Here is a 14,161-nt window from a genome sequence, read left to right as displayed (position 1 = left end):
ATGTCTGTTTGTTTTGTTCACACATCGTTGTCAATATAATGGAATTTTATGCGACTGTCATACAAGTTAGAGGTTTAGCTAGCTATAAAACCAGATTTAATCCACCATTTTCTACATAAGAAAATGCCTGTACCAAGTCAGGAATATGACAGTTGTTATCCATTCGTTTGATGTGTTTGAGCTTTTGATTTTGCCATTTGATAAGGGACTTTCCGTTTTGAAATTTTCCTCAGAGTTCGATATTTTTGTTATTTTACATTTTTCCATACACCAAATATAGTGGTCCTATTGCTAATCACGTAACTTTAACCTTCATCACTGATCCAGACGAGACAATAAAACCTTATGAAATCCAAAATTCTGACTGACAGGAAAGGATACAGCAGAGCACCCTACCACATACTCGCTAGATGATTTTGAGTGAACAATGTTTTTAATTATGTGCACGAAATATTACGTTGTGTTCTTAATTTTGAGGTTAACAATTGTGAATTGGATTGTCCATTAAATCGTAATAAAGTGCCTATTCAATTATATAAAACATAAATAAGTATTGGTGGTAAATTGAGATAAGAATTAAAGAAGTTTTTGTGGCTAACCCAGCTACATTGTTGGTAAGGCAGATGCCTTTGAATAAATATAACAATAGTATTTGATAAAAAGTGTGGTAATCCACTTTTATATAAATACGCACCTTGTACCTAGAGTTTTTCAATTACTTACACAAGCATAAGATACTGATAAAATACTTTCATAATTATTATCAAACAGCTTAACTTTATATTTTACATTTACACATTAATACATACATAGTAAAATTTTCTAAATTTTGATTTACAAATGAACTACTAAGTATATGCATGCGTATATATAGAAAGTTAAAATGTCACACATCTTCTGTCTAATTTAATTGTCAATTACACGTCAAAAGTTGGTAGTAGATGATTAAAAAGGTGTTAATACTTTCTGCAAGTCATTAAACACATCATTGGTTTATGATATGTCTTCAATTCAGAAATCTACATCTTTTAAAAATCTCACATGAAGGTTGATTCCATTTTGCAGAAAGCCTTAATTTGTAATTCCCAAGAAAAATTTGATGAAAACTTCGTACATGGTCATTATGTGTCAGAATAGATATGACACGGGTTATGTTCTTCTCATAAATTTCATGATGGTATAATACTAAACCCTTAACAGGAGGGATTGTGCCTGATATTCATATGATGAAGACATAATCTTTCAATCAGTTTAATTGAGGTCTGGAGCTGGCATGTCAGTAACTGCTAGTAGTCTGTTGTTATTTATGTATTATTGTCATTTTGTTTATTTTCTTTTGTTTCCTATTCTGACATCGGACTCAGACTTCTCTTAAACTGAGTTATACTGTGCGTACTGTTGTACGTTTGTTTTTCTACATTGGCTAGAGGTATAGGAGGAGGGTTGAGATCTCAAAAAACATGTTTAACCCCGTCGCATTTTTCCGCCTGTCCCAAGTCAGGAGCCTCTGGCCTTTGTTAGTCTTGTATCATTTTTAATTTTAGTTTCTTGTGTATAATTTGGAGTTTAGTATGACGTCCATTATCACTGAACTAGTATACATATTTGTTTAGGGGCCAGCTGAAGGACGCCTCTGGGTGCGGGAGTTTCTCGCTGCATAGAAGACCCATTGGTGGCCTTCGGCTGTTGTCTGCTCTATGGTCGGGTTGTTGTCTCTTTGACACATTCCCCATTTCCATTCTCAATTTTATGTAGTAACAAGAAGTGGACAAGCAATGTATCTGAAAATTCATCACAGTTTTGCATGCTCACATGAAGCTTGATACATTATTTCACGAAGCTCTGATTTGTGGTTTTTGGGGAAAATATAACCAAAATTTTAAACATGGCCATTAGGTGTGAGAATATCTAGGAATTCTAAAAACACGAAGTTGGTTAGTGGTGACTCTGAAAATACACCATACAGTATAGCATACTTGCATGAAGCTTGAAACTAAAGCTTAAGTTCCTGAGAAAAAGTGACCACAAATTTATACATGGCTGTTAATGAAAAAAAACCACCAACATGTTATTGGCAGTCCCAGAACATAGGGGCAGACAAAAGAAAAGATTCAAACCAGTACAAAAAGTTGGCAGATCTCTCATATTTATTCTTATTTATATGTATCATAAAATGCACATCTTTTGCATCATTAAAACTTCTCAAGTATGCTTTTCACAGCTCTATCTACTGTTTAAAAAAACAATAACTTTAAAATAAAGTTTAATAAAAACGTTTATTCATCTTAATCAGATAAATTCAATATTTTTACAAACAAAACATAAATAAAATTATGCATCATTAACAAATATTATATAAACTTCATATAAAATATAATAACAATATTCTTTATAATTGTTCAAATATAAATTTATTGTGCAGGATATAAGCTAATTGGTAAATTCTGCAAATGATGCCATGTACAATTTTCAAATATCTTCACATTTAAACAAAGTTCAAATATGGCAACTATTGAAATCCAATTGTTAGAAAAATTAAAAAGATGTGGTATGATTGCCAATATGTTAACTATTGATCAAAATTCCATATATGTTACCAATGAAACATAGTTTAAATATGTTAACTATTGAACTCCAAATATGTTAACTATTGACCAAAATTACGTACATGTAACCAATGGAACAAAGTTCAAATATGTTACCAATGGATTTGGATAGTGAATTAGAATGTCTTTTGTGTTATTTATTTTAAAATTTTTTCACTTTCTCTGATTTATAGTATACGATGCTGTGTTCTTTACTCAGTATCATTTTATTACACAAGCATGCTCATAAGGTGTTATATGGATGGCAAGAGCAACGTTTGCTTGCAAACATAGATAGTAATGTTCATTTAACTTTGTCCAGGGAAAAAGTAGCCTATTTTTAGTATGCCTGCCTAATGTCACTAATATTCTTTAGAGTTCTGTAAAATGCATTCATCAATGTTAGCTAAACACTTTGGTCTAACTAAAGCAGGATTGCAGAAGTTTCCTATTTGCTTCTAAATCTAAAAGTGCAATTCTTAAATCGCTTATAAAATATAATTAAACAGAATTATTAATTTTGCACCACTGGTTTTGTCATGATGCTCAATTTTGTCTGTTAGTCCTTTACATAATGTTACAAACATTAGATCATCTAATGTTATTATCAGATTGCAATGAGACATGATAAATTTGTGTCACCAGTCCCAGCTTTGCACACTAGAAGTTTGTGCTATTAGTGTGATTTTAGCAAGACTTTAACAAACGTCTCTAACAGTATACATGCTCATTTTCATAAAAGCTTCAGACAAAGGAAATTTAAAAAGTTTTTATTTTTATTCATCATTTACAAACGTGTAACAGTTTCCCTATGATATTTGCATATTTAGGGTATATTCTAACACACTTTCACTTCTTTCTTTCTCAAAAGTTTATTAAAAAAAAAATAAACAAATAATTTTGGACTTCTTTTACTTTAGGGGTCCAAACCTTTAAAAAGCTATACTAAACTGTCCCTAACACTAACCCTTACCCTTACCCAAAATATACTGTCAACTAAACCCTAACCCTTTAGGACAGGGACCCCTAAAGTAAATGAAGGTCATGATTGCTTCATTTTTTTTGGTTTCTAAAGTTTAAAATATAAGTTATAAACAGTGTCAGTAAATATTCATAACAAATGGTAATTTCTATATCAGAAGATCATTGTTTGAATACAATTGGAAGACTGGTAAAATCTGCAACAAATGGTAACTTTTATATCAGAAGATCGTTGTTTGAATAAAAATGGAAGACTGGTAAAATCTGAGATCACAAGACTCCTTATAAAAATGTCTTAACTAAATATTTAGACATCTAGCTTTAGAATACAAATTGCAATAGTTCATTTGTATCATGTATCAACCCCATGAAATTAAATCATCATTTTGTGGTTAAATTGGAAGACTCAAGGAATGGAAACCACTATAGTGGAATGGAAACAACTATAGTGGAATGTAAACCACTATAGTGGAATTTAAACCACTATAGTGGAATTTAAACCACTATAGTGGAATGTAAACCACTATAGTGGAATGGAAACCACTATAGTGGAATGTAAACCACTATAGTGGAATGTAAACCACTATAGTTGAACGGAAATAACTATAGTGGAATGTAAACCACTATAGTGGAATGGAAACCACTATAGTGGAATGTAAACAACTATAGTTGAATGGAAACAACTATAGTGGAATGTAAACCACTATAGTGGAATGTAAACCACTATAGTGGAATGTAAACCACTATAGTGGAATGTAAACCACTTTAGTGGAATGTAAACCACTATAGTGGAATGGAAACTATAGTGGAATGTAAACCACTATAGTGGAATGTAAACCACTATAGTGGAATGGAAACCACTATAGTGGAATCGAAACCACTATAGTGGAATATAAACAACTATAGTGGAATGTTAACCACTATAGTGGAATGGAAACTATAGTGGAATGGAAACCACTATAGTGGAATGGAAACCACTATAGTGGAATGTAAACCACTATAGTGGAATGTAAACAACTATTATAGTGGAATGTAAACCACTATAGTGGAATGTAAACAACTATTATAGTGGAATGTAAACCACTATAGTGGAATGTAAACAACTATTATAGTGGAAAGTAAACCACTATAGTGGAATGTAAACCACTATAGTGGAATGTAAACCACTATAGTGGAATGTAAACAACTATTATAGTGGAATGTAAACCACTATAGTGGAATGGAAACAACTATAGTGGAATGTAAACCACTATAGTGGAATGTAAACCACTATAGTGGAATGTAAACCACTATAGTGGAATGGAAACAACTATAGTGGAATGGAAACCACTATAGTGGAATGGAAACAACTATAGTGGAATGTAAACCACTATAGTGGAATGTAAATTTCAAGCAATGGTCACTTTTAATAAAACCTTGTAAATATATAATAAAGGTGAATAGGACACATGTATGTATTCAACATCTCTCAATAAATCGTGAATTATTAAAGAAAGATGCCATGTTCATAACAGTCTTTCTAAGATAAGAGCAAGTAGATGTGTTGGTACTGTTAAAGTATACAATGAGATTCAGTCTTTAATCATCAATCATAATTTCTACAAAATTTTACAAGAAAGTTATATGTCTGACAAATTCTAATTACCATAAAACATAAATTCAGCAAAATTTGGTAAACCTGAACAAAATTCAAATTTGAGCAGTTGAAAGTCATCATTATTTAGTAATATCCTAAAGGCCAGAACATGTATAAAAGCATTGACATGGGTTAACCTTGATGTCTGAAGTGGTCCTACAACATATAGATAATGCACAAGAAACAGAAAATTTATTTAGCACAGATTTGTATGTACTGTAAATTTAGAAATTAATGCAATGTTTTTTTTAATTATTTTAATGAAAAAAATGCGAAAGTATCAGGATCGTAATAATAAAATCTTGCAATCATAATTTCAGTAGTGATTTCCCTTCAAAAAATGTTTGCATTCGCATTAATCATGTCTTATTTTGAACAGAAATTAGTGATTCACTATAATAAAAGCAAGCATTTATTTATGAATTTACAGTATTACAATTATCACCATCATATTATGCAAACCTTGTCAAGTAAAGCACCATTGGTTAATCAAACCAAACGTTCAGTGTAACAGAGCATCTAGAGATATACATGTATGGCATTATGACCCATCATATCATTGCAAAATTAAAGTTTAAAAAATTGTGACAGTCTTGAACAAGAATATCAGCATGAAATGAAGCACTGTTTTCAAAGCCATGATAAAATCTGCAATGAAATTGTCTATTACATGTAAAATCTAATCTTGTAGAAACATCAGGTTTTGGAAGACCTTATGCAAATAGCATGACCAACCTGTATCATACAGAGTCAACATGCAATGAGATATCATTGTTTGCAAAAAGTGTGATGACAGAATGTATATGTAATGGATATTTACAATTGCTCTATGAAAATTGACCTTCAAAATGTAATTCATGTCACTTCGTTATTATATACATTTTTGAAGATAAACATTTGAAATGGTAGAAAAGCAAATGTGAGATTAGCTTTCTAATAGATTATAAACCAAAATCATTTTATTCCACCCATGTTGACTCAATGATACTCATCGGTAATATATATATATATATATAGAACAATGTGTTTCATGTACTGTACATAGAATTGCACAATAAAAGAACACAAGCCAAAGTCACATCATTATAAATTATTATGATAACAAGTTAATATATGGTAGTATGTAAAAATATGAAAATAAATTATAAAGCAAACGTTACGGCCAGCACTATCATTACGCTAACATTAGTATCACATTTACTCCAGCCAGCGATTTTTCAAGTTCAAAAATTTATCCACTCTATTATGACTCAGATTTTCACTTACATAAACAACTTCATATAACCTGCTGTCAGCATTCTAAAACTTTAATTTACAATACTGGTACAACATCTTTCTAGCAATTTTTTTCAGCTATATTCAGGCAATTTCACAAATCACCTAAATCTTTCTTTCACAAATTCACTGTTATCACTTTTGACAATTTTCACCTATTATCCACAATCCAATTTTCATTACGTACACTAAAATTTGAAAATAAAGCTTTGAAAATCGCAAACTTTTTTGGCATTTTCTTCCTTTTTCAAAATCCTATAAAGCTGTTAATAAAGTCTGAAATTTATTTGGCATGAAAGACAAACTCTTTACATTCTTTTGAATTTCTCCCAAATTTAAAGCACTCAGAAGATTGAGTATTACTGCTCTTCCACACTGATGGGAATAGACTCAACAAGAACACAGTTATTGTGTTCTTTTACTAGTCTCTTCAACCTTGTTGAATGGATATCAGTTTATATTGCACAGATCCTTTTGGAAAGTCCTTGTCATGATAAAAATCCATCTGGATGCTGAATAAGAAAAATGTAACATGAGAAATGATATTTTCCATGCCAAAACATTAATTACTGTTTCATTAGATAAACACAAAAGGTGGGCTTTTCAATTTAGCAGTATGATCCATGTTGAAGGTGGTGCTTGATATAAATCAACAATCAATAAAACAACACTTTATCAATTTGATGCGTCCGAAGCGCTTTTCTGGATTTACCTTTATCAGGAACGCTCAAAGCCGAATATTTGAAAGCCAAGGATGTATACGAACCGAAACTGTTGAAGAGCTTTATGATCAAAATGGACCTTAAAAAAAAACCAAATCCATCTAAGGTCAACTTTGCCTGAGGGTGTTGAAACCTTAGTTTCTTCATAATTTCAAAATTTATTTACGGACAATTTTAGAAAGGTTTGTTATAAATCATGTCAGTGCCAAAAAAACTGACTACTGAGCTATTGATACCCTCCGGGACTGTTAGTCCTCCAGCAGAGGTATTTACCCAGTGCTGGTAAAAATAAAAACAACACTACTTAAATTTCATGCGTCCGAAGCACTATTTCTGGATTTACCTTCATCATGAACACTATGCTGTGCAGAATGTATAAATACAGTGTAATCTTATGAGGCCATGGCATTTAAGGGACCCTATTGTCGTTTATATATTATTTATATGAATAGTACATTGTACACTGAAAATCCCATTTAATTTAATCATCATGCGTGAATTCAATTTCCTTATTATATATATTAATTTCATTCTGACACCAAAGAATGTCTATTTCCTTACATAATCAAAATATCAACATAACATGACATTACTAAATCAAATGCTGAAAATGCAAATTGTTCCTTATTCAATGAATGTCCTGTCACATTTTTTCCATTAATCATAACATTAAAATAACTTTTAGATTTTACATTTTATGGTTTTTACTATATTTAATTTTGGCTTCGTACACTACCTTAGCTTTCAACAAGGCTGCCATCCAATTAATCAACTCATTCTCTGTTGTACAACAAATAGTCCTACCAAACAACGGCATATCTCCTTTCCTGAAAAATACATCAAGAATTGAACTGTTAATAATCTCTATATCCAACAGGCAATTTCAATATACAATAATAAAATAAACAAGAATATGTGTCCATAGACCATACCTGGCTTGCTCTTTATTTATAATTTGGCATATAATTTGAAAAGATCACATCATAATGAAATTGTGTACTAAGTTTCAAGTTGATGTAACAACAACCTGACGGTGAACTATTTTAACCAAAAACTTTAACCCGAGAATGTACCGATTTCACAATATCACTTTTCCATTCTCACTGAACAATGAAATTCAGATTAAATGGATAATTTGGCAAATAATCTGAGAAAATTACATCATAGTTGATGTGACCAATGGTAAAATACTTTAACAAAAGACAAAAATAATCCTAAGATATCAAGAGGGCAGTTTAAGGATGTTCGCTCCTCTTGTTTATGAATGTTTGCCAGATATTCAGAATTTTCTGATTTTACCCATGCAGTGCCATTAAAAAATATTGCCTGCTAACCCGCACTTTTCATAATTATATTACATATTGTTTAAAAAGCCATATTTGAAAATCTTAAAAAATCCTTATTATTTTTTCATAGTTTTAGAAAGAAAACAGGTGCCAATGTTAAATGTATGAAAAATCTAGAGACCAATTTTTGATGGCTTATATCTTGAAAACAAGCGCATAGACCCTTCATTTTTTTCTGCTTTTTTAGTTCCTTTATTCATATACTATCAATTTATAATAGACTTTTAAAAAGCTTGTTATTTTGAAACAGAGTAGCAAACATCCTTAAGCTCAACAAAAAAGAAAATTAATGAATCTGAAAACATATAACACTGTAAAGCATGTTCACATGAAGCCTGTTATCAAATTATTTCAGGAAGAAAAATATGACTAAAAATTTCATACATGGCCAGTATGTGTAAGAAAAAAATATATCGTAAGTATTTGGTGAACAGGAAGTTGATGACCGATGAATCTTAAACCATGTCAACTCATAAAATTTCAGAAAAATATTTGTTCAATGGACAGATAGGAAGATGAACAATGGCTATATCATAAAAAGACCAAGAAAAATACTTTTGTTATTTAATACTTACCCAATTCTTTCTCCTTTAATAAAGAAGGAAAAGGCAAACCTATACAAGAAAAGAAAATTAATATTTACAGACCTCTTTGACCTATATGGTTTCTGGCACTAGTATTCACTTTAATATTTTGTAAAATTGTGCTTAATGATGGACATATGCCATGAACATGCTGAAAATTCCAAATCTGTTGCTAACCATACAAATCAAAATGCTTTCCTGTCTAGTTTAAGATTATAACATCAATTAAGTTTCGTCTGTCAGAGAACTGACATAGCTTGCTATGCAGTATGGGTTTAGCTCATGATTGAAGGCCGTACAGTGACCTATATAGTTGATAATATCTACTTCATTTGGTCTCTAGTAGGCAATCATACCACATCTCCTTATTTTATATTAACAGACCTATAATAATTTTTAACTTTTAGCTGTCATTACAAACTTGTTCTTCAAAGAATCTTAGAAAAAAGGGAAAACCCAATATTCTGCGATTTCTGATCTTATCATTTTTTTTTTTATCTCAGAGAAAAACCAAAGTCACAAAATAGAACTATAACACAAATAAACTAGAGGCTCTCAAGAGCCTGTGTCGCTCACCTGTATTTACTGATGCTTTGGAAATCATGTAAAATAAGGTTAAAATCATAATTAATAGTATTAGATATTAGATATTATAATGATATCTAAGATAATAACAAAAAACTGCAAAATTTTTGTAAAATTACTAACTCAGGGGCAGCAACTCAACAACGGGTTGTCGGATTTGTCTGAAAATTTCAGGGCAGAAAAATCTAAATCTGATGAACATTTTTGCCACCTGTCAGATTTGCTCTAAATGCTTTAGTTTCAGAGATATAAACCAAAAACTGCATTTTACCCCTTTGTTCTATTTTAGTCGGCCATGATGGTTGGAAGGAGGGGTCATCGGACAAATTTTTTAAACTAGATACCCTAATAATAATTATGGCCAAGTATGGTTAAATTTGTCTCAGTAGTTTCAGAGAAGAAGATTTTTGTAAAAGATTACAAAAATTTACAAAACATTGTTAAAAATTGACTATTAAGGGCAATAACTCCTAAAGGGGTCGACTGACAATTTTGGTCATGACAACTTATTTGTAGATCTTACTTTGCTGAACATTATTGTTGTTTACAGTTTATATTTATCTATAATAATATTCAAGATAATAACCAAAAACTGCAAAATTTCCTTAAAATTACCAATTCAGGGGCAGCAACCCAACAACAGGTTGTCAGATTTGTCTGAAAATTTCAGGGCAGATAGATCTTGACCTGATAATCAGTTTTACCCTATGTCAGATTTACTCTAAATGCTTTGGTTTCAGAGATATAAGCCAAAATCTACATTTTACCCCTATGTTCTATTTTTAGCCATGGCGGCCATCTTGGTTGGTTGGCGAGGTCATCGGACACATTTTTCAAACTAGATACCCTAATGATGATTGTGGCCAAGTTTGGTTAAATTTGGCCCAGTGGTTTCAGATGAGAAGATTTTTGTAAAAAGCTAACGACGACGACGACGGACGACGGACGCCAAGTGATGAGAAAAGCTCACTTGGCCATTCGGGCCAGGTGAGCTAAAAAGATATAAAAAAGATATGTCTATTTTTCTTAAATTTTCCTTCCATCTTCCTGAGCAATAAATTTACATCTCTAAGCTACTCCACTGTGATTTAGAGAGTAGAGTGAGAAAGCAAAGAGTCATGAGCTAAAAATCATTGACAATGCATAGAAAAATAGCAATAGCAAGTCTTTCAAACTTGATGAAGATTCTCTGCTCAGGGCTATTGCCCTTCAATGGGATTGTAGCTGAAAAAATTATTATCATTTTCAAAACCATGGACAATCTATCAGTATAAGTATATTGCAATAATTATAAATAACCATTTATGTCAGAACTGGACTCTAAAGTGAAAAAAAACCTTCTCCACAGTTCTGAGTTTCAGGTTATTTAAATGATGTAATATAATCAAATACTGCAGATTCATTTATTTTTATGGGTACCAATTTTCCTACAGTGAGGAATATTTTCATAGATATTTTTTAGCCAAAGACTGCATACAAAATATCCAGGAAAATGAAAGTTATCCTGAATCCACAAAAATAAATGAATCCACAAAAATAAATGAATCCACAGTATTATATTGTTTCGTACACTCTACAGGTATTCTATTTTAATGGATACTGATTTCCAATCACCTAATAATACTACTACTGCACCAATTAAATTAATTCCTCACAGTTATGAGTTATAAATTATCTTAACATACTCTAGTTATGTAGCCACCTATTATTAGACTCCACATGATTGGGTAAAATTTGTTAAGTAATACAAAAACCACACATGATCAGGTGAATTAATAAAGTAATATAATAACCACTCATTATCATGGCTAAATTTATACATTTAATCATTAATACAATTTAAGAAAAAAAGACACTCAATATCATAATGTATTGTTAAAAGACAACATCCAAAAGTATTGTTAAAAGACAAAATCATTTTTTTTAACATACTGTATCTCGGGTAATTTTCATGTGAGATTTTGTTTGCAATTTAATCGTGCCATATTTTGGGCAGTTTAATCGGTGCTGTATTCATCATTAAAGTTTCATAACCAAACACAATGAATTTACATGAAAAGCTAACTTTTTGTGTATGTTTTGATTTTGCTGTAAAATGTCTTTCGAGAAAATTAGACACACACAAACACATGCTAAAATTTCTGAATATACAGTACATGTATTTCAAATAAAACTGTATTTTTTTCTGAAAGTTGTTTATCAACTTGAAATATCTGTTAAAAAATTGACCAAAAATAAATTTGAAAAAAGATAATTTTTACCAATAATTTTTTCTGCTGCATCTAAATATCATTAAGGTCAAAGTTGAGTTTTTCTTTGTTTGCATCAACTTAATAAGGTTTAGATGGTCTTAGGCCAAAAACAAATAGAGAAATTATTTCCGTAAACCTTTTAATAAAACTTTCAGTAAACCTTTTAAAAATTAAGAAATAAGAACTTTTTACAGACATTTAAACTCAACTCATATATGTCCTAAATAATTTGTTTTATACTATGTTTATGAAGGTAAAATTACAGAACAATAATAAATTTCAAATAGAAAATAGTTTCAAAAAGGTTTTACATGTTTAGTTTAATTTTTTCTTTCTAGCTATTACTAAGTGGTAGAGTTTGAAAATTTTGCTAGTTGCAAAAGAAATGAAGAAAAAAACAAGCATGGCCTAATTAACTACAAAACATGAATGTTTCTGTTGAAATGAATATTAAGATCACAGCATATCATTATATATAAAAACTGCACATGGATATACTCATGATTTCTAGTGTAACTGAAAATCCCTCCTTATATGTAAGCATAAACCCTTTTTATAGTAATGGGTTAGGCATTTTCTGTCACAAAGGTTTCTTTATCTTTCATACAAATGCAAAAGTACCAATTTTCTTGAATTGAGACAAAAATATATTTCCGTGGATATTTGATTTCATGGTATTGCCAAGTCTGCATGTAAGCGTCAAGAGAATTTGTACTTGAACATTTAAATTCATGGTTGACCTGTACCCAGGAAATCCACGAAATATTGTTACTGCATAAATAATAAAGGATCTACGGTAAGGCAAACTGACTGAAAAAAGAGAAGATACCAATCAAAAATTGTAAGTCCATTAAAAACAGCCAACACCTTGGCAGAAGTTATTTCTAAACTAATTTTCATGAAACTTTAACAATTTATTTGCACATTACAGTACTAATTTAAGATTTTAAAAGGTTTGTATGAACGAACAAATATAACATTCAGATCCATTGTCTACATTTTGCTAACAAAGATCTGATAATGTTCCTTAATACTTTCTGTTTTAAGACCTTTCAGGATCCTCTGGTTTTTTCCTAATGATACACACCTTCACAAATGTGGAGAATGCAATTTCATTGGCTGATGTAATAGTTACCAGAACAGAGAGTAAAATGGATTGTTGTCAGATCTTTGTAAACAAAGCCAGGAAACAGGATGTGTATTTTAATCTTAATGTGAACATCCAATATGGGAAAGACTTTTGATCCTAAAGACATTACGAAAGAAACCATGAGATATATTCACTAATCTAACAAGCATATTAGTACAAATACTCACTGTAGATTTTGGGGTTTAGAGAGTCTAGTATGCAGAAAAGGAAAAGAAAATATATTTATACATAATATAGATGAATATATCATCCTTTGTCTTAAATTCTTGTCACTTGTCAATCTGAATCTTACCAACAGCTATTTAATAAAATGCTCCGCAGGGCGCAGCTTGATACGACCGCAGAGGTCGAACCCTGAACAGTTGGGGCAAGTATGGACACAATATTCAAGCTTGATACAGCTCTGAATTTGGATTGTGATTAAATATTTGACACAGCATAGGTTTCTGACACAGAATGAATGTGGTCTAAGAACTTAAAAATTTTAAATTGGACATTCACCTATTATGGTCCAATATCCAAAATCTAAATACATGGTTAGATTCAGCATATCAAAGAACCCCAAGAATTCAATTTTTGATGAAATCAAACAAAGTTTAATTTTGGACCCTTTTGACCTCAATGTGGACAAAGTTGATAACGGGGCCCAAAAATCAAAAATCTAAATACATGGTTAGATTCAGCATATCAAAGAACCCCATATATTCAATTTTTGTTGAAATCAAACAAAGTTTAATTTTGGACCCCGATTTGGACCAACTTGAAAACTGGGCCCGTAATCAAAAATCTAAATACATGTTTAGATTCAGCATATCAAAGAACCCTAAGAATTCAATTTTTGTTAAAATCAAACTTAGTTTAATTTTGGACCCTTTGGACCTTAATGTAGACCAATTTGAAAACGGAACCAAAAATTAAGAATCTAAATACACGGTTAGATTCGGCATATCAAAGAACCCCAATAATTCAATTTTTGATGAAATCAAACAAAGTTTAATTTTGGACCCTTTGGACCTCAATGTGGACCAATTTAAAAACGGGGCCC

General features: G+C 30.9%; 1 protein-coding gene across 8 annotated transcripts in view; it reads right to left on the bottom strand.

The window, feature by feature from the left end:
* Window positions 1–4,485: 4,485 nt before the first annotated feature.
* The window catches only part of LOC127716064 (arf-GAP with Rho-GAP domain, ANK repeat and PH domain-containing protein 1-like), a 118,025-nt gene continuing 108,349 nt past the window's right edge, over window positions 4,486–14,161 (bottom strand). For 7 of the 8 annotated variants that reach the window (XM_052222154.1, XM_052222148.1, XM_052222151.1 and 4 more), the window contains 4 exons: window positions 13,284–13,307; window positions 9,121–9,159; window positions 7,936–8,026; window positions 4,486–6,989 (listed from right to left, as the gene is read on the bottom strand). In XM_052222154.1, the coding sequence (XP_052078114.1) occupies window positions 6,966–6,989; window positions 7,936–8,026; window positions 9,121–9,159; window positions 13,284–13,307 (178 nt within the window). In that variant the 3' untranslated portion in view covers window positions 4,486–6,965. The remainder of the gene's footprint in view (window positions 6,990–7,935; window positions 8,027–9,120; window positions 9,160–13,283; window positions 13,308–14,161) is intronic. The other variant, XM_052222153.1, reaches the window with a different exon arrangement.

Source organism: Mytilus californianus, unplaced genomic scaffold (assembly GCF_021869535.1).
Source record: "Mytilus californianus isolate M0D057914Y unplaced genomic scaffold, xbMytCali1.0.p SCAF_9, whole genome shotgun sequence".
Taxonomy (NCBI): Eukaryota; Metazoa; Mollusca; class Bivalvia; order Mytilida; family Mytilidae; genus Mytilus; species Mytilus californianus.
The sequence above is the reverse complement of the archived record's forward strand: the minus strand, read 5'-3'. Positions and strand labels throughout refer to the sequence as shown.